The sequence below is a fragment of the Giraffa tippelskirchi genome, chromosome 7, assembly GCF_054371585.1.
Source record: "Giraffa tippelskirchi isolate mGirTip1 chromosome 7, T2T-mGirTip1v1.2.pri, whole genome shotgun sequence".
Classification (NCBI taxonomy): domain Eukaryota; kingdom Metazoa; phylum Chordata; class Mammalia; order Artiodactyla; family Giraffidae; genus Giraffa; species Giraffa tippelskirchi.
Genome location: NC_137281.1, coordinates 132,287,220 through 132,307,879, shown reverse-complemented (window position 1 = coordinate 132,307,879; position 20,660 = coordinate 132,287,220). Strand labels below are relative to the sequence as shown.

At 44.3% G+C, this 20,660-nt stretch overlaps 2 protein-coding genes across 10 annotated transcripts in view; one reads left to right on the top strand and one right to left on the bottom strand.

Moving 5' to 3' along the window:
• DAAM1 (dishevelled associated activator of morphogenesis 1) overlaps positions 1 to 20,660 on the bottom strand; it is a 175,056-nt gene that overhangs the window by 10,535 nt on the left and 143,861 nt on the right. For 4 of the 5 annotated variants that reach the window (XM_081509675.1, XM_081509674.1, XM_081509677.1 and 1 more), the window contains exons 16-20: positions 18,427 to 18,533; positions 11,379 to 11,463; positions 4,494 to 4,600; positions 2,600 to 2,688; positions 1,612 to 1,780 (exon numbers count right to left, since the gene is read on the bottom strand). In XM_081509675.1, coding sequence (XP_081365801.1) covers positions 1,612 to 1,780; positions 2,600 to 2,688; positions 4,494 to 4,600; positions 11,379 to 11,463; positions 18,427 to 18,533 — 557 coding nt within the window. Of the gene's footprint in view, positions 1 to 1,611; positions 1,781 to 2,599; positions 2,689 to 4,493; positions 4,601 to 11,378; positions 11,464 to 18,426; positions 18,534 to 19,589; positions 19,620 to 20,660 lie in introns of all 5 variants that reach the window. The other variant, XM_081509678.1, reaches the window with a different exon arrangement.
• L3HYPDH (trans-L-3-hydroxyproline dehydratase) overlaps positions 1 to 20,660 on the top strand; it is a 132,266-nt gene that overhangs the window by 99,890 nt on the left and 11,716 nt on the right. For 2 of the 5 annotated variants that reach the window (XR_014059371.1, XR_014059372.1), the window contains exons 7-8: positions 15,918 to 15,999; positions 16,269 to 16,476. The exons of 2 other annotated variants lie outside the window; for them this stretch is intronic. Coding sequence is in view for 1 of the 3 variants with exons in the window: in XM_081509684.1 (XP_081365810.1) it covers positions 15,918 to 15,922 (5 nt within the window). In the remaining 2 variants the exon portion in view is untranslated. Of the gene's footprint in view, positions 1 to 15,917; positions 16,064 to 16,268; positions 16,477 to 20,660 lie in introns of those variants that run through there. One more of the 5 variants, XM_081509684.1, reaches the window with a different exon arrangement.

Sequence of the window (20,660 nt, the reverse complement as noted above, 5' to 3'; positions counted from 1 at the left end):
GCTAATTCACAAGGCTAAGTCACTACAGTCCCCTCAGCAACTAAAGTGAAGCAAAGTTGGCAAACAATTTTTTTCCATGGAAAAAGGCTAATTGTGTACTGGAGAGATTTTTATATTAACTAGTAGTAATATATAATCATATATTATATATTAATATTATATTAATCATGTAGTAAGTGCCAGGTTATCAGTAAGTTGGAAGGGTGGGGTGCAAAGGGTATTAAGGGCATGTTATGTGTGCACACACCTGTGTGTGGAGTGGGGGCTGGAGGAAGGGTAAGACTGACTGGTGGTGAGGGTTTTCTTCCGCCCCAACCTATAAGCCCAGGGGAAGAGAACTCCCTTCCTTAAAAGATGGCTGCTCTTCATATGCAAGTAAGATGCTGCAGTTACCTATTATAACCTTCAAATAAGATCTGCCTGTTGGTAGAGGAAAGCTGTGGGCAGACCACTTAGAACAGTTGTCAAATACCTGTAAGGCCAAACACCTTGCTGGCTGTGACCCCAGACAAGCTAAATGAGACACCTGACCCTGACCCTGCCTCTTTATCTGACAACAGGCGATACAGCACTTGGCCTGGGGACTTCACAGGCTGTTGTGGCAACCAAATGTGAAAGGGCTCTGAAAGGATCGAGTGCTCACATTAAAAATAAGGTGGTGGTGATAGAATATATCAGCTGCCCTGTGTTAATCTGTTTCTACACAATGCAAAAATAAGGCTTAGCTCTACAACTAAACACATTGCTTATTTCTTATAGGATGGATTCAAGGTTGCCATTATGCTATGCTTCACTAACCCTATAGAAAATAGAGTAAAAAGCTCACTGGTTGGGAATAATTAGGGTGAACAGCTGTATTTCTAAAAAGAATTCAGGTTTCAGAGAAGTTTACCTTAGAAACAAATTCCTTCCAAGACAGTGAGAACCGTAGAGAACCACAGTTCTCAGAGAAGCTCGAGTTAATATGCCTAATGCCCTTGTCAGTAAATGACACCAGTGCATTGTCACATCCTGGTGTCTCTAACAAGAATCTGTTCACCTAAAACACACTTTCTAGGAAGCATTTTAATGAGTCTTGGGATAAGCAGCTGGACACCAACAGCCAGAACGCATGTATACACGCATCTTTTCATACAGCTGCCCACTTCCAGGTACCAAGGAAAACACAATCTAAAAAGCCAGCAAGCCTCACCTTCTATCCTCAGCTGTTAGTTTATCTTTGTGGAGGAATAGCAATTAGGAGAGGTCACGAGGAGACTATTAGGATGCTGGTAATGTTCTGTTTCTTGATCTGGGCACTACTTCCACAGATGTGTTCAATTTGTGAAAACTCACCTAGCGGTATATTTCCAGTGTGTGAACTTGCCTTTCACGTATTACACGATACAAAATGTTTACCTGAGAAAACCCCAAACACAAAAAACTTGGACTAGATGATATCCTTGTGGAATGAAAATGAAGGATAACTGGACCATGGGAACCTGGGATCCGCGTGGGAGGATCAGTGTCAGAGGAGGACTAGAAGAAGTGCAGACCAGACATCTGAGTGGCAGGAGGCCCAGAGGTACAAAGCTGAGCCCCGACCCAAGTGCTCAGGTCCTCCATACTTACTTGTCAATGCTGGATTTGGTGTCGGCAATCTTATTTAGGCTGGATATCTTGAATCCATAGGCATTGCCTCTTTGGCCTTTATTCATGTAATTTCCAAATGCCAAAACCACTTCCAGCAACTGCTTCAGGGCACCACTCCTAAACACCTCTTCTGAGCCAGAACGAATTGCTTCAGAACAAAATACATGAAACTATTACAACCAAGACTTTTCAGCAATACTCATCCTAAATCCACACACCCAATAACAGATACCAAAGATGTAAGATGGGGTCATTAGACTATCTGGGAGCACTTTCTGAACACCTATACCAGAAGCAAGACATGAGGGGGGCCAAGAGAATCAGCTCAGGTTGTTCAAGAGACCCAGAGGCAGCTGCACAATCCCAGCCTTTCTTTTTTTTGGTTGACTCACGGGCTGTAAGCAGCTAGGAACACATAGAGCGTCAATTGCATTTTCCACATTCTTTTGCAAACCCTTTCTTGCCTGTGTGAGTCAGATCACAGGACTATTGATCAATTTCACCAGTAGAAAAACTGGGCAAATGTGTGACATGTCACAGCTGGCAGGTGTCATCAGGGCCCCAAGGCCAGCCTGCACTCTGTGCTCTTCAGTTGCCCACATTTCAAACAGCTAAAAATTGAACAGCCTCAAATCAAACTACCTACTGGCCTCAAATCTTCCTTTAGAAAAACCCAGTAAGGCCCTATTGCAAGAAAGCTAACTGTAGGGTTGGTGTCAGTAGCAATCAAATTCCTCACCAACACCGAGATAGCAAAAGCCCAGAGGTTGTGTGTGAGCTCCAGAACTCTGGCTAGGCCAGCAAGCTGAGTGTAGACCTTAAGTAATTATCTGCCAGAATTCCAACAGATTTCAAGGGAAAAAAAAAAATCACCAAAGGGATTCTGTTGACTATATACACTTGCATTGCACTTGTACATGAGCACTTGGGATGAACAGCATTTCCATTCTGGGGGACGTGACTTTACCTTCTACTTTGGGTTTCACTTCTGCTACACGCTCTGCAAACTTCTTTTTGAAGTACAGCGATTGCAGTCTTTGTTGATAATGATTAATTCTGCAAGAGCAAGCATCAACTAATGAACACTTAATACACCTATGTTCCCTCAAAGGTGACGGTACCTTGGAGCACCTGTGCTGCCTCCCCCGCTTCTCCTCCCTCCTCCTCCCCTAGCGAGTTCCTCTCCTGGACAGAAGCACAGGGCCTGAGCCCAACTATGCCTGCAGAACCCACTTCCCACTGCCCTACAGGGCGTGTTCCGGCAAGGGCAGAAGGTCCTCAGCTCCAATCAGCTTAGGCAGTTGCTAAAAGAAACTGGGAGCTAACTGCTGTTGACTGAAGCCCCCTTCTCTTCCTCAGAGTCCCAGCAGCTCTTAAGAACAGAAAAGAGATAAAAAGGAATGAAAATGTAAAGACTCCCCTCTTCTGCTGCAAATAAAAGGCTGTTGCCTGCCCTCCTCCTGTGCTGCCTCACTTTCCACAAAGTTTGCCTTTGGCAGAACTGTAGGGTAAAACTTGTCTCCAGGCTTCTTTCCTTACACCGTCTCTTTCCACTCATGTCCCCAAACCTTCCTCTTTCTTCACAGCTGGCTCCCTATCTGTGCCCCTCAGAACTGGAAAGCTCTGCTTTCCAGGAGAGCAACGAGCCCCTAGAGGTAACAGGGAACTGGCCTCCGACTACCAAGAGAGGCTGCCTGGTGTTTCTGAGTGGGTGAGAGTGGGCACTTCTGCCAGACCTTCTGAAATCACTGCTTGATCTGCTCTTCAGTTGAAACTTCAGTTCAGGAGGACCAGGGATCAGCCCTCATCCAAAACTATGCCATATAATCAGACAGATGCAGCCCAGGTTCTGTTCTTATTCGGTGACCTTGAACGGGAACCTTAACTCCTCCATTAGCTGGCAGAAAATATTTCCCTGCCTGACAGCCCTCCTCATGGTGCTGATAGAAGGATTAAGATGCATACAAAGACCTAGACAGTTACTAAGTGGCAGCTACTGCAGTCATGTATTTGTCCACATGAAGGGACAAATGCACACCTGTCAAAATTTCAAAACCACCCTTAATTCTACAGTAGTATACGAAATGGCAAGTTGAGATGAAACAAAAATAAGTTCAGACACAGCAGAAATGTAGAGTGAGAGGCATGTTCACCTTGGCCACCATGTAGGCCATCGGCACTCAGGGGAGGCACTCTGTCCTGAGGTTGACTGAGAGTTTCAGGACCACTGGTCCTTGCCTAATGCAGAATCAATTCGCTAGGCCTGGGATGGCAAACCGACTCAGCTCACATGCCAAATTCAATTATGGAGCAGAGGCTGCTGCGGGGCTTTCTGGAGAAAGGCTGAGAAAGCTTGCCAAAGCTCCGTGGGAAGAGTGCCATGATTGATTAGTGATGTCTGCATGTGTCATGATTTGACATCTCGGCCCTGGCTATTTTGTTATGTGGGCTCCAGGCTGTTCCCTGAGTCTGTCCACTGTTTTCTATTTTACAACAACCTTGAGATGTTGAAGTACAAGGAGGAGTGAGCTAGAATCCCAAGAGATCAAAGTGGTGAGAAGAATGACGCTGACTGGAACCAGGAAAAGTTATGACTTGATTAGGTCGAAGTACAGGAGTCAGAGGCCCAGAGATAGAGATAATTGTGAAGAAACCCTGACCCTGGCTTACCCATGGGCAAGAACACACAAAAACAAAACAGTCAAGTTCCACACAACTCAGATTTGAGGAGATTTGGGGGATTTAAAAAGACTTCAAGTTAAGCCAGGTTAATTGGTCCAGATAATTCAACAGGAATCAAAAGTTTCACTTCCTTAGAAAGGCCAAGGGCGTCTTTGCTTTCAAAACATTTTCAAACTCACCTGCTCATCTCAAAAAGGAATCTGTCAGCCTTGGCCATCCGATCCAGTTCATGTTTATGTTCCTCCAACAGGTCAATATCACTTTTTTCAGGAACAAATTTCAAGAGCTAGAAAGTACACACAAGTATTAAAACTGAGGTTTATAATTTAAATTCTTGTCCTAATTTTTCACCCTTTCAGTTAAATTTGTCCCACGATGAAATTTTAATTTTTTAACTTATAAGCTCTCCTCATAGGTGACTGTTAAGATACAACAGAAGTGATAAAATCTTTCCATTTAGGTGGCCAAAAGGTACAAACTTCCAGTTACAAGATAAACCTGTACTGGGGATGTAATGTACAACATGATGGTTATAATTAACACTGCTTCTTGATATATATGAAAGCTATTAAGAGAGTAAATTCTAAAAGTTCTCATCACAAAAGAAGAAAAACTTTTGCTTAAAAAAATTTTTATCTGAAATTCCCCAGAAGCGCGGCGCGGCCAAGGTGAGCGCGGCGATGTGAGGGGAGGCGGCCGGCGGCTCCCTCCTCAGGAACTGCACCCGCACCGCTATAAAAGGGGCGGCCGCACTTCCTATCGCGATGACACGGTGCACGTGGAGACCCCAGGTGCCGGGCGGGCCGTTTACTGGCCGGCCGTTTACCCACTAGCGTGTCCGCAGCGCTGCCGCCAGCATGGGCTGCGCCCCGAGCATCCACACTTCCGAGAGCCAGGGGGTGTACCCCAGCGGCGAGGAAGCCGAGGACGTGCCGGGCCCCGTGGCGCCGCCGATCCCGCCCGGCGGCCCGAGCCTCCCACCCGGCCAGAAGATGGCCGCCTCGACAGGGGCCCCCGGCTCCAGCCTTGCAGAGTTGGAGCCTCGCGGCGGCAGCGGCAATAAGATGGAGAAGAGAGCTGAATGTGTTCAGACCGAGTTACGCAGATAATCAGTCAGGAAAACATAAAGACAGAAGAAGCTCCCTAGATGTCAAAACTGTTGCCTTTACGAACAAGTTAAGTTTCCAGCCAGAGACGACGCTCTTCTGTGGCCCCAATACGTTCCATGACGATCGAGGCGCCCATCACCGAGGTCAGCAGTATCATCAGTGCTGCCCAGGAAAGCAATCCCATGCCTGTGGCAGAATCCCGTGCCTTTGACCGTGTGCTGGAAATTGTACGAACCGCTGAGTTATATTCACAACATTTCAGTGCTAATGAGGACGATCCGTATGCCAACGACCTCATCAGGGACCTGGTGTCTCCAGGACACGGAATGCTGGAGTCCAGCTCCAGCAGCCAGGGAATCAGCCTGACGGGATGAGCGGTGTCGGTGGAGAATGATGCAGCTTCTGACTCAAACCAACTCAACCGAAGGAAGGAAAGGACAAGTCAGAATCACAAGACCTAACTCCTTCATCCCGGGACCATGCCTGCGGGATGAGGAGAAGGGGTTGGGGCCATGCCTCCATTTTGTCAGTAATGCCTTAACGCGGCTTCCAACAATGGAAGCAGCCAAGATGTCCATCAGCAGACGGATGGATAAGGAAGCTGTGGTACATATACACAATGGAATATTACTCAGCCATTAAAAAGAATACATTCGAATCAGTTCTAATGAGGTGGATGAAACTGGAGCCTATTATACAGAGTGAAGTAAGCCAGAAAGAAAAACACCAATACAGTATACTAACACACATATATGGAATTTAGTAAAGCAGTAAATATAACCCTGTATGCGAGACAGCAAAAGAGACACAGATAAATAGAACAGTATTATGGACTATATGGGAGAGGGCGAGGGCGGGATGATACGGGAGAATGGCATTGAAGCATGTAAATTATCATATGCGAAACGAATCGCCAGCCCAGGTTCGATGCATGATACAGGGTGCTCGGAGCTGGTGCACTGGGATGACCCGGAGGGATAAAATGGGGAGGGAGGTGGGAGAGGGGTTCTGGAAGGGGAACACATGTACACCCATGGTGGATTCATGTCAGTGTATGGCAAAACAAATACAATATTGTAAAGTTAAAAAATAGATAAATAAATAAACTAATTTTTAAAAAATTAAAAAAAAAAATTTTTATCTATATGAAATGACAGGTACTAACTTAACATTATGGAAACCATTTCAAATTTTTTAGTCAAACCATTATGTCATACACCTTAAATTTATAGTGATGTATATTTCAATCAAAATGGGGGGAAAAAACTTTCTATTTTTACTTGAAAGTAATTAAACTGGTGTAAGATTCACTTCTGGTACCTATCTGTTCTTTAATGCCTCTCAATCAGAATTGAGAAGTTCTTTCTGGGACCTACTTTACAGAGACCATTAGAGGGACCTTGGAGATTAAATACTCTCATGAGAAGATGATACATCAGTGGTCTAGAGAGATTAGGCCACTTCTCCAGCATTATAAAACAAGTGCATGTGATCTTCAGAAATAGAACCTGGGTCTCAACTTCCAGCTGTTTTTTTTTTTTCTATATGTCATGCTGGAATGAGTAATTCTATGTGTATTTTCCAATCATCAATTTGCTTGTTTCTTTGGCTCATCTAATTCCATCTCACTGCTTGCTCTATGTAGAGCTGGGTGAGAGGGACACAGTGGGACTTGAAGTTTTTGATTCCATATTTTATTTTGGAGGAAGAAATGAGCATGGAATGTAGAAGAGATAGCAATAATACTTCAAGTTGAAAAAGCACTTCTGTATGTGTCCAATTTCCTTTAAAGGCACAAACATGTATGTGTATGCCCAGGCCTCTGTGTGTGTGTGCGCTCTTTTCTAGATCAAATATTCTCGGACTTTAAAAGAACAAATTTACACTGAGCCTCTGGGCCCCAGGGTCCTCCCCATAACTCAGTGCTGGCACTGGGTGGTCCACTTAGGAGACTTTTAAATATTTGTTGGGTTTAATGAAGGGACCTCAGAAAAGGCAGTCAGTCTGGGTACCGCCAGCAGAGAAAGAGAAGTGGAACTACAGGGAAGAAGATGAACGACGTGAGGTTGGAAATATATTCCCGGCAGGGTGCTTATCTGGGGTCTGGAATGGGCAGCGTAGCATTTATAAAGGAGAAAGAGCAGCTGTCATGGCAGTGGAGGAGGGTAGAGGTGGGGGAGGGCAGGGAGGAGCAAGGGCTTCATAGGAAATTCAGTCTTTATTTTGAAGGCATGGGATGTAACATAAAATCTTAAGTAGGGGAATGAGTTTGCACTTTAAAAAGATCACTCTGCCTGCAGAATGGAGAAAATCAGAAAGGATCAGAAGTATTAGAGGATTATGATTAGACTGTTGAATCTAAGTGAGATGATGGTGTTCTGGAATGGGTGGTGGACAGGTTCTAGAGCTATTGGGGTGTGGGGTGGGGTTTGAACTGGCCTGACTTACTGATTGTGGTAAAGGAGGGTCAAAAGGATGTGATCCAGGCAAGGAGGTACATAGAGTGGAACAGGGAGAAGGTTGGAGGAGGGTGGGTGAGGAGAAGATGAATTTAGTGTTTGAAATACTGACAAGAGAACAAAGCAATGATTTCTAGTAGTCTGTGTGCCCAGTCACTAAGTTGTGTCTGACTCTGCAATCTCATGGACCGTAGCCCGCCAGGCTCCTCTGTCCATGGGATTTTTTCCAGGCAAGAATACGGGAGTGGGTTGCCATTTCCTTCTCCAGGGCATCTTCCAGACGCAGGGATCGAACCCGCATCTCCTGCGTTGGCAGGAGGATTCTTTACCACTGAGCCACCTGGGAAGCCCATGATTTTTAGTAGGCAGGTGGACAAATGGTCTGAAATTCCAAAGAAATCGGGAAGACAAAGCTCTGGTGTGGGTTACAACATGCACAGATGTGAGTAAGGTAACCAGAGGTTCCATCAAGTAAGGAAAGGCAGGGCTTGAGAGAAGCCGGCATTGATGGGATGAGGACGAGAAGAAGAGTGACCTTCACAAGAGGCAGTGGAGGGACCCATGTGGAGTCACAGGGCCAATGAAAGAGGCGTTTCACATGGGCCAAGCGGCCAGCGTTATCACACCCCACCAGTACATCAAGGAAGATAAGGACTGCAAAGTGTCCCCTGGCTCTGGCAATAAGGAAGTGCATATCCTCAGTGAGAACAGCTTTAGGGAGGTGAGGAAGAGTAAACAGGCTTTCAAGAACTGACTGTGTTGAAAGAGAGAGAGCACAGTAGCAAATGGGGATGGGTGGTCTTAAGAGGTCTGTGCGTGTGAAGGGCTGGGACTTGAACAAGTTACATGTTGAGAGGGCGAGGTGGAAGACCTCAAGGAAAGGGGCAGGGTCCTCTGATTGGAAGGAAAGAATGGGCCGGAGTAGAGGCCAGGGGTCCCCTCTCTCCTCACAGGATGGAGGGAGGAGAGGTGGAAGTAGACGTCAGGGAGTCTATAGGTTTGGCGGCCTGACAGCATTTAGGATGGGTGTTCCCTTGTTCCAGTGGTGACACTGGATGGGACATTCTTGTGCTTCCTCCGTGCAGGAGAGAAGGTGGTAGGGCAAAGGAAGGAAGGAGCCAGGGGGAGCACAAGCCTTGTTTTTTTCCCCCGAGTTTGGATTTTTACCTTTTGGAATTCAGTTCTAGTATGAGGGATCCCTCATACCTGCCTGCTGAGTCACAGACCCCTTTTCGGGATAACACAGTCATCCTCTCTCTCTCTCGTTATTCACAAGGGCAACAGTGAGAGGCTGAGACTAAAGGCCTGGGCCTTCTCAAGGTAGAGTTGAGAACAGACGGTGTATGGACAGTTTTGAAAAGAATGAAGAGTCAAACAAACATCTGGTGATGAGGAGAAAGGTGTGCATCCCAAGAAAGAGGAGTGACCTCATCTGAGATCTGATCTCAGTGGCTAAAAGCAGCAGGAGAGGAGGGGATGAACTTGGCTCAGATGCAGACCATATTGAGTCGTAAAGGATGCTGTGTTCAGGCACAGGAAGGAGGGTTAGAGTGAGCAGGAAAAGAAAGAACCTGGGAGACGAGCAGAGAGCACGCCACTCAGAGCTCTCAGGAGAGCAGAGTCAGAAGTATCCCACTTGGCCAGAGTCTGCTTCAGCAGACTTCTTTTTTCCCTTGTATTTATCTGAAGTACATTCTATTTGCACTACAAGCTCTTTTGGCAAGCTTTAGAAATCCTTTCCCTCAAGGAGGAATTTTGCTGGATGCAATTTCACAGTAAACAGATCTGGTGGAATTTTAAACATACAACCTTGTCGACAGAGGCTGAAGACCTAACGACCAAAGTGCCTTCTGCCCAGTTCTTTACGCTGGGTGAAGCAGTTTCTGGTGCCAGCATTTGCAAAGCAGGGTCACCTGGGGGTTGGGGAGGGACAAAGGGCAGCGGAGCTCCACTCTCAGGGACAGAGGCTCTGTTTTGACGAGTGTTCTGAGAGGCAGAGGAGGGGGAGGAGAGTGAGGAGAGGAGCTGCAAAATGCTTGAAAAAGGAATTTTCAGTTTAGGAATAGTTTGAAACTATTTATGCACAGAGCATCCTAACAGACTTGGAAACATAGTCATTAACTATTTTGGGAACTAAATCAAACCTTAAAAGGACAGCAGAAAAAGTTTTTCCACTGCTGAGTGTGAGGGTTTTCACCCCAGATGACTGCAGCTGCAGAGGTTTCAGGGAGGGGCGGGCCCACGGAGGTGTGGTGACACCGCACGCGTCACTCCTCCCACCTCGTGGCTGAGGCCTTGGGGAAAGTCAGTGAAAACAGGACAGGATGCACATGCAAACAGGCGCGCCAGCTGGAGCAACCCACCACCATGAGATCCCTGTTAGCGGAGCAAAGCAGCCTTTTCTCTTGCTCCTGGGAGCTGAGCACACCTGCAGGTGACACCTCCAGCTCAGCCTGGAATCGTGATCACCTGTGTCCACCTATGACCTCAGGTGGACCTGGCTCTAAGAAACAGGTGGGGCCTTGTGACCAAACTCTCAAAACGTGATTCTGCGGCAGGACAGTGAGACAAGGAGACAGAACAGGATGAGATCATTCAGAGACATTCCCACAAAGCACAAGAAAATTTAGGCGCAGACCAAGAGATAGGTAACAATCCCTGGGGTTATCTACCGGCACAACATTACCAAGAGTATCATTTGGAAGATAAATGAACCAAGCTGCTGACAACACTCAACATGGCTGGAGTGGCTGCACAGAGTGTGTTATGGAAATACTGCATGAAGAGAGGCTAGGGCACCACATCTGACTTGTTGCTTGGCCACAAAAAATTACAAATTATCTCCAGATCTCATGGACAAGGATGTATACTGACTGTGTTTAAGTCTACCCTACACTTGGTAGCCCTGGCATTTGAATTTACTGCCGTTTACAACACAAGAAGAGTACGGTACAATTTACAAAGACAGGACCCAGCCCCAAGAAGTTCACACCCTGCCTTATGACACATATGAGTGCCAATGACAGCGCCAGGGGGTTGACAGTGGCTTTTGTGGTTGTGGGAATGGTGAGCCAAGACCAAGACACAAATGTGTCAGGGATTAAGCAGTGATTCAGTTTCTGCAGTGCAGGCCGTGATCTCACAGTGCTGAGATTCTCAGTATTCCGGTGAAACAGACACTTTCTACTAAAGCTAGTAGATTTATGTGACCTGCTGAGGAGTAACAACTTGATCGCAGCAGCATGAGAGACAGACTCTGGCATCGAGGGCCCTAGGCATTTAATGCACTTAGGACGTCCTTCTCACCCATCATTTTGAGATACAAGGGGAGGAGCAAGTCCTAGAGCCTTCTAACAGAGACACGTGCAACCTTGGCCTGACCTCCTCCACTGAGAGGTGAGGAAATTGTCTACTAACAACAACTATGTCTCCTTGGGATCCCTCCCCACTGAGAGTCTGGCATAATCTGTGCTCTGAGTGTTACCCGGCAGCTCACCTGTTCCAACATGTCCTTGGGCAGATCCTCCTGCTCATCCATGGTTAGAATTGCTCGTTTGATTTCATCATTGGATAATTTCAACCTGGAGAAAGAATGTTTATTTGTTGGGACTACTCAAGCTGATATTGTTAACAATTTAATACAAGATAACTCATTTTACTACGTCAGTTGCCAACCTTCAGGTACCATTTTTCTCAAAATCTCTCAGTGAAAGCTTATTTCCTGACCGTGTTGCATCTAAAAATAGTATTTTGAAATGGCTTTAACATTCTTTCTGGGCTTTGTAATGCTCTGCTGACACAGAGAACAAAGCTGTTATGTTCTACCGTTTAGTTTCCTTAAGCAAGGGATTGAAAGATGAGAAGTAGGGAAAACACCCACACACAGCTATTTAATACATAGTATTTACGAATTGCAGGTCAAAGAGGAAAATTAACTTTTTAACTTGATTATGTGTCAGGCGTGTTTAAGGTTTGCTCTCAAATTAAAAATGCATGTTGAGAATGTTATTGTTAAAAAATTGAATAGTTGATATACAAAATAACATAGCTGAGGTGTGTTCATATATGTTATTTCATTTTGGATTCAAAATAACTGAAGATTTTTTTTTAATAGAGGGAGAAACTGAGGCTCAGAATGGCTGAGTGATTTGCCCAAACGCATACAAAGGCACAGTATCTAACACAAACCCAACACTGTTGATTGTTAATCCCAAATTCTTTTAACAAATAATGCTTATCTAGTTAATATCTCATAAGAAGAGATTTAAGCAAAAACTCAAATCCGATTTCTGTTTTCCTGTCTACCATTAATTCCTATGATTTACTGATTTATATGAAGGATTTATGTCTTGATTATGGCAGCACAACAAAGTGTTGAATGTGAAAAAAGATGAAATTAAAACATGCTTGTAAAATTTGTTTTTATTAGATATAACCAAAAGTCTTAACTGGGGCAAAAAATCTTAATCAGATTATTAGCTGTTACAATGGGGTCATTCTTTTGTTCTGCTTTTAAGCATCAGACCCAGACTTATTTAAAAATTCCTACTTCCTTATAAGCTACCACTAGGGTCTCATATTAACATTATTTGATTCATTCTTCTTGTTTATGATCTTCAAGAAGAATCACATTTAGGACAGAGGATAAAGACTAAACACAAAAATATAGAGCAAGGCATACAGCCTTCACGTGTAACATTTGAAGTAAGGGGCTCTGGCATCAGACAGGTTGTACTCATGTCTTGGCTCTGACACTTCCTGGTCAGTGTGACCTTGGAAAAAATCTTTTCTTTAGCCCCAGTTGCTTCATCTATACAACAGAGATAATAAGAACTATGTATTTTTTTTTAAAAAGGGTATTTTTGTGTGTGTAAAGTGAAATAGCACATGCAAAGTGGTTAGCACCGTGTCTCACTATAGAAAGGGCACAATGAACTATGTTTATTCTGCAAGGCACATTTTTCCATCCAGAAAAAAAAAGCAGCAATACTTATGTAACATCAATATTCAAGTACAGCTATTTGATCAATAAGTAGGCTTACCATGAAACTTCCCAAAGTGCTCTCAGAGCCATTATTTCACTGGAGTTTTCCTCTCTGTCTATAGCACCCATTAGGCCCAGGAGTATTAACAAAGAATCAGAAGTCACAGTGCTTATTTTAAAGGTGCTTATGTTTGAGATGGTTGGATGGCATCACTGACTCAATGGACACAAGTTTGGGCAAACTCCAGGAGACGGTGAAGGACAGGGAAGCTGGGTTTGTTGCAGTCCACGGGGTGGCAAAGAGTTGGACATGACTGAGCAACTGAAGCACGTGTTTGCGAGAATCAGATGATAGGCAGAAACACTCCACACAAAGGCTGCCTATGCTCTCCCAAGAGGGCTGGGTGAGTGCACAGGTGGCCATCTGAGGAGGAAAGGACCTGGGCAAGACACACCTCATTCTGGACATCCCTTGCCTGTCCTTTCCTCTAGATTTTGACATGATCTTGTTAAAAGCATCCATCCTGCCATTGATACTGGATGTTGTTTCATGTACCAATAAGTAGGCCAATAGGAAGGAACAGATTGGGGAATCCTATTGTATAAATACTACTCTAATTTGTGCTTTCAAACCCAACTAGAGCACCTAGGCAACACGCCAATTTGTCCATGTTCTAGAATAAGACCTGTTCTCTTCCCTAGTCCAAGTTGTAGCACCATCATAACTCCTGGGCTGTGGACAGAGACTTTGGACCAGACAGACTTCCCCAGGTTGATTTGGTCTAGAGACAATCATTTGCCATGCACATGGTCTCTAGATCATCATGATGTAAAACCACCCAACTTAAATGGCATAAATACGTCAATTTGGCATGGGTGAAACACACAACAGAGGAAAACTCTATCCCGGCTCAAGATCTCCACCACATGGGCCCTGGGTAGCCCTAGATTTCAGGACACTAAAGACTCCTGAGTCAAGTAAGGGCAAAGACCATGGTGTAGCCAGCAAGGTGAAAGAAGCAGGATGTGAGGTAAGGTTGAAACTGCCATGAATGAAAACCATCAGGCTCTGGAAACATATAAAATCATCATGAGAAAAGCTCCACTTATTTAAAAAAAGATTAGTTCTGTGTCCTTTCCACACCAAGTGGGAGAAACCACTTTATGGTGTCTTTCTGCTGAGTCCTTCTGTTTTCCATTTAAGAGAAAAGGAGTTGAACGTCAGAGTGAGAACAATACTTGAAGTATCAGATTTGCATTTCATTAGCTCCCCATATGGAGTGCAGAACTTCTTGCTTTTGAAATTGTATATATTTATGCTGTTCAACCCCCTGAGGCTGTCTGGACTAAACACTGGCACTAATTCATAACAATTTTGGTTTCTCTTAATGTGGCCCACAAAGATACTTGAGACTTTAATGGCTAGTACTTAAGAAAATCTACCTGTTAACATCCTGCCTTGCACGTGGCCTGTGGGAGCTGACAAAGAAGCTGTACCTTTGGGGAAAGAGGAGAGGGGTCCGCGGCCCTCTGGGAGGCTTCTCTAGGTTGCCAAAGAGTTCTTAGTATCGTCTGTCATCCACTGAATGAGCCGCTAATCTCTGTAATTGAAGGGCCCTACCAATCCTAAACTTTTAATGGCTTTGAGAGCTTGTCAGTGTTCTGGCGTGCAGGAGGGTGGCAACTTGTGAGACACCTACTTCAACTTGCTATGCAAGGCAGGAAACAAACTGGCCATTTAAAACCGGTATTTAACTCCACCTTGCTCCACTCAAGTATTTCAAAAATTCGCCAAGAGACCTGGAACATCCAGGCGCAATTAAACTAAGTTAAGGATGGGTGGCTAGATCAGCCTGAGCTCTGTTTCAGTGGATTTAAGCCAAATCCCTCCACTTTAAAGTAGCTTTTTGTGGTTTACTACACCCTAGCTGTCATGTTAAATGAGCATCTGGAAAAAAAAAAAGAATGGCAGAACACTTCATAAAAGTGTATTTTAGGTGGGTTCATTTTGCAATATAAGCCAGCTTCCGAGATTCTTATTTTTTTGTTTTTCTTTTTGAAAGGAAAGGAGAGCTATGTTTAGGAAATAAAGCCAAGGGAATTTAAATTGCCACATGTCACCTACACACATACACAGCAGAGAAGCTGGCTGGCTCTGCCGGGGGCCTGAGGAACAGTTCTCAGGCACACCACGTCCATTTCACTCATTTCTCAGGTCTGTGACAGGTAGGATTTGCGGTGGCCTGAAGCACCCCCCTTCCAGACAGCCTCTTTCTGGGTGCTGAGAGGCCTTGGCCTCTCACGCTGTGAGCACATGCACTTTCTCCGCTGCTTGGACCCTGCAATGAGGTGGGCTTTCCTTCCAGCTGAACTTTTTGGCTCCAGGTGAAGCCGTGGAACCTACACCTGGCCAAATGGTCCATGAACTTCCTCAGTGTGTGGGTAAGGAAGAGTTTTTAAAGATAACCAAACAGTGCAGACACGTGCACATTACAATACCGCCCACAGAACATGCCACGGGCTTTCGCTGTGGTGGAATTAGGTATAATGACTACACTGCTGGAAATTAAATTCCCAGTCAGCAAGATAAGACACAGAGAGAGGGTTACCAGACTTTGGGAAGGCAATAAGCAGAAAAGAAGAAAGGCAGTAAGTGTGGAAAGGTCGGAGATCTTGACATCAGCTTGGAAACACTCCTACTCATTGTCCCCAGGCACAAAGTCAGTCTCCAAATGCTAGTGACAGTTTCTCTCTCCAGTCCGTCCCTCATCAGGGCTTAGCTGAGCAACAAAAAGAGCTTCCTGTCTGATGGCAGCCTGTGCCTCCAGCTTGACCCCTTCCAACCTATCCTGCAAACCCATGAGATCAAACTCAAAACCTTACTGAGACAGTGCTCTTCTCTGGAGCAAAAGGCACTGGCTCTGGATCCCCTGGGAATATAATCCGGCCACTGACTGAGCAGCTGCCATGTGCAGGCACTCTGTTAGTGCTTCTCAGGTGCTGCGTTCTCATTCTTACAGACCTACCACTTTCATTATCTCCATTTTATAGACTGACTCTGGGTGGACTCAGGCTGTTACAAAAGCACCAGACCTGGATCTCAGACGCTCCTGCCTGACTTCATTTAATCCAAGTAAGACATTGCAACCACAGAGCTCTCTCTACAGCTCTGCTTGAACGCCCCCTTCCCCCTCCCCCACCTTTGCTCTTTGCTTCTGCCATACCCTTGGCACTGCCTCCTGCGCCGCCCCGCCCCGCCGCAAGGCCCACTTTCTCAGGAAAATCCTGCTGCTGTCCCCTCTCTCCCTTGGCGGGGCTGCCTGTCTCCTTCCAGCCAGACCAGTCTAAGACCTGCATTGTTCACAAGTCATCTTGCCTGTGGTATTGTTCTTCTCCAATTAGCCATGTGCTGCTGAAGGCAACAGTGCAATCATAAGTCTTGGGACATCCTACGGCATCCAGCACAGTGCCAGGCAAATAAATACTCCAAAGTGACAACTCGAAGACAAAAAACATCAAAGCATCAAAAGCATCTTTCCCATCCTTGAAGCCCCTTGCTCCTTTTGTGTGTAGTCATGCATCGCGGATGAAAAGGAAGAGTGAAAGCAAGGTAAATTGCTGAGTGGTTAAACAACTAAATAAAAAACAAATTAGTTCTGCTTCATTTCTTTTACCTTTAGCTATCCTGTGCTTTCCTGAAGAGAGAGTAAAACTATTGAGCACTGAGCAGAAAAGCATGCAGTCCTGACTTCTCTGTGGCAGAGAAGGTTTTAGACCCTGATCAATAAGGCCCAATTACTGTAAGGGTAACTGGGTCTCAAAATCAGCTTGTCACACATAATACATTTTCAATGTTATGTGCTCACTGTAATACTTATTCATTAAATTGGATATTAATAGATAATTTAATAGACACAAGTTCTTAGAATAGTCTACTAGAGAGTTTAGACATATTCACATTCTAAGTCCCCTTAGCCTTTGACATTTTTGATGTAACAAGGGAATGACATACGGCAAATATGAAACAATCCCTCCAATAATGAGATGGGAACTTTGCCAGAAAGAGTTGTAACCTTATCTATAACTAGTGTAATTACCCTCGGTGGCATCTTGTACTGAGAATGATCTGTCTATGAGGAACTGGGTCACAGTTAGAGCTCTTAAATACTATAAAAGTTCAGTGTGATGGCTCTCTTTGCCAAGTTGTTTTTAAGGGGCTCTTCTATACTGCAAAAGTACAAAATAGAGGGGGAAATTCTAGGGTTTAAAAAAAAGACTTTCTCCAAATTTTCATTTAATTTTGCTATTAAGTAAAAATGTTATTTGTAAAAAGAAGTTGTAACAAAACAAATTGTACAGTCTATAGAAAAAAAATATGTAGACCTTCAAAACTATCTTCAATAGTGTCTTGCTGAACACAAGTGAGGATAAACACAGGGCCTGGCCATTTACACAGCTTCTAGCCAGAGGCAGAAAAGTAAGTGCTAACAGGATGGTTCACATTACCTTACTAGTTGTATTAAAACTCAGGGGTCTTACCAAGCTTCAATTTCTCTTTCACTAAAAGAAACATTTTCTCCCTAAAGTAATATACATCTGGCTCTCAATCAAGCATCTATGCTGCAAACCAAGCAGCAGCGCTTTGTGTTCAATTTACTCTAAGACCGTGTGAAAAATAAGAACTACTACTTTCCATCTTCACCATTCCTGAAAGAGAAGTCACCTTGCACCAGGCTTGATACAGATTCAACATTCTTTCCAGAGTGTAACCAATGTGACTTAGATTGTACAGAATGCCCCAAACTTCAAGGTTCTTTACATTTTCCTTCGCCTCATCAACATCAGGTATCTCTGCCTAATGTGAAAGTCCTTTTTAGAGAAAAGAAGAAACTAGATTCAGACAAGCTACTCGAAATGCCCAAGACTAGCTGACACATTCCCTGAAGCTATTTATAATCGGATTCCAGGCTCCTAAATTTCCTTTCTTTTTTTCAAGCTCTAGGACCATGATGGTTCATCAATTATGAGAAATACTTTTGAATGGGGCTGAACTGGATAAATTAGCATTTCACTGAGGTTTATTGACATATTTTTAGTCATAAATATGTTCACAAAGAACATGAAATAATATAATCTGAAGTTTAAAAGGGTGACTTAAGAAGCAAAATGAAACAGAGGCTTCATGGTGGGTGCTGACTCTGTGACAGTGTTATTTCAATGGCCAAAGTATTAATAGCTCTAAAGCCGAGAAGTATAAATAACAGTAAAGTCCATTTTACAGGCTCTCTGGAAAAACCAAGCAAAACATTGATTTCAGATGTTCTGCTTTTTAAAATTTAGGAGTCTGTGGAAATTAAACCCCAAGAAAGTAGGCACCAGCTCTGACATGTTCCATGAGGGAAAGTAAACACTAAGAGTCCTCTTCACCTTGGACAGAAGAAACTCGGAGAGCTGACCCTCAGTAGAGTTCAGGTAAAAGAATGAGTCCAACCACGTGGTTTGGGGCCACAAGATAGAAAAGCTGGTCCTACCAGAAATGTTGAGACAACATCAACAATACCTCGAGAGAAGGATGTTGCAATTCTGAGCTCTCCGACCATCGATCACCGAAAGCTCTCTGACTTTAAGTTTGGAGCCCAGTGTGTCATCAATGGCATCTGCTTCTTTCTATAAAGAGCAGGAAAGAAATCCATCAAAGTCAAACAGGGACATTCCAACTTCAGACACACAGTTTTCCTTTATATTTGCTGTTTACATGTACACACGCACACACGCACAGCTGAGATGGTGAGGAGGGGAATGGAGGGGGGTGGTGGGACTGAAACAAAGGCTAAAATCTAGTTGACAAAGGAAAATAACAAGAAAAGCTGACCACCCACATTTGAAAAAGCATTATTTGGAAGAACAAAGTGCTTCTAAGTTGAAGATGCATAAATTATCAATGAGCGCTACCCTCCTTTTGTCCCCCAAATCCCAATGGAGAGCAGACAGAAGGACTGTCACTATGAATCAACCTCAGCTGAGGCGTGCCACTGCCGGTCCAGCCATTTGCAGGGCCCATTCACTCCAGAACCATTTGCATCCTGAACACTCAGAAAACTGAACAATAAAACCTTCCAAACGTCTTTATGTGCAATAGGAAGCTCCCAGGCCCAGATGGTACCTTTCATTATTACGCTGGAGCCTGATGGACAACAGGGAGTGTGCAGTTCAAGGGATTGTTCAATTTACTTCAATTAACAATAAAACACTACTTGTGCACTCTGCTGCTGAACAGAGAGTTGTAAGCAAGGAGAGCCATAATTTATGGTGGAAGAGGCATAAGGCAATTATACATACAATACCTTTTGAGTAAACAGAGCATCAAGGTAAAAACAGACTGATTTGATATACAGCAAGTCTGATTTTATGGAAAGGTCAGGATCAATTTAAAAAATACATCATGGCATTTAAACCAAACATTTCTGGAACTGGATAATGGTTTAGGAAACAAAGGCAATATGGAGTCTATATTAAGAGGCACCATGTGACCAAACTTTAACTATTTCATATTGTGCAGAGCTTTCAGGCATACCTCTGATATTCAGTGAAGAGTTGAAACCCAATGTGGAATTAACTAGACATTGCATTACCCTAGGAAAAAACCCAGGAAAACCAAGACATTTTGAGCTATAGTGAGCCAAGGAGTTATATTAAGCAAGCTGGGGGTTTTAGCTCACTTACCTGCTTGGAGTTACTGTTCACAAAGAAATCCTACAGCCATGGCAGAGGCATGGAAAAGGCAAATAAGATACAAGCAGTTCAGAAATCACAGCAACACACAGGAAAGTCAAGGAAACGAGTGACACCGGGTAAGAGATAATTTATGTCCCAGGAGCAGCACAGAGAAGGCACTGGCGACCCCTTCCAATACTCTTGCCTGGAAAATCCCATGGATGGAGGAGCCTGGTAGGCTGCAGTCCATGGGGTCACAAAGAGTCGGACACGACTGAGTGACTCCACTTTCACTTTTCACTTTCATGCATTGGAGAAGGAAATGGCAACCCACTCCAGTGTTCTTGCCTGGAGAATCCCAGGGATGGGGGAGCCTGGTGGGCTGCCGTCTATGGGGTCGCAAAGAGTCGGACACGACTGAAGCGACTTAGCAGCAGCAGGAGCAGCAATGACAGTTGATGAAGATGAGAGTCTGGCTGAAGATACACTGACAAGCAGGGTACTAATAAGCATTGAGGTTCGAGAGAGAAGACAGCAGGTGCTATACACAATTTTCAAATCAAAATTCAAATACGAAAGGACTTAAAACACCCCCAAAAGAGTTCAAGTTGGGGAAGGAAAAATAATCCTCTTTGAAACGACCATTGGGGTCCCTGTGTTTAACATGACAATTGAAGCAGAAAATATGGATCAATTCCATCAACTTGAGGAAACTACTACCAGCAAAAATATATTTTTTTGAGTGGATAGAATAATCTTCTGTCTTCTTGTGTTATGAGGAAGAATGAAGAAAAGAAAAAAGACAAGTTCAACAACATAGGTCAGTAAAACCAACTCTCAGTACTGCTTGAAAGTCCAAACAATGCCTGTGGGTACTCTGGGTAGGTATGAGGAAAAAGACAGAATTTCCAATTAAGTGACAATAAGTGATTCAAGGGCTACAGAGTCATTGGTGGTCCTGTCCCCATTGCCTCAGGGCTGTTGTTCAGGAGACAAGGGCAACAGTCTTTGTTTAAAATAGTTCATAGAAAAGATTCGGAGTGAAGAAGGGAAAGAGGAAGAGATAGTTGACATGCTATG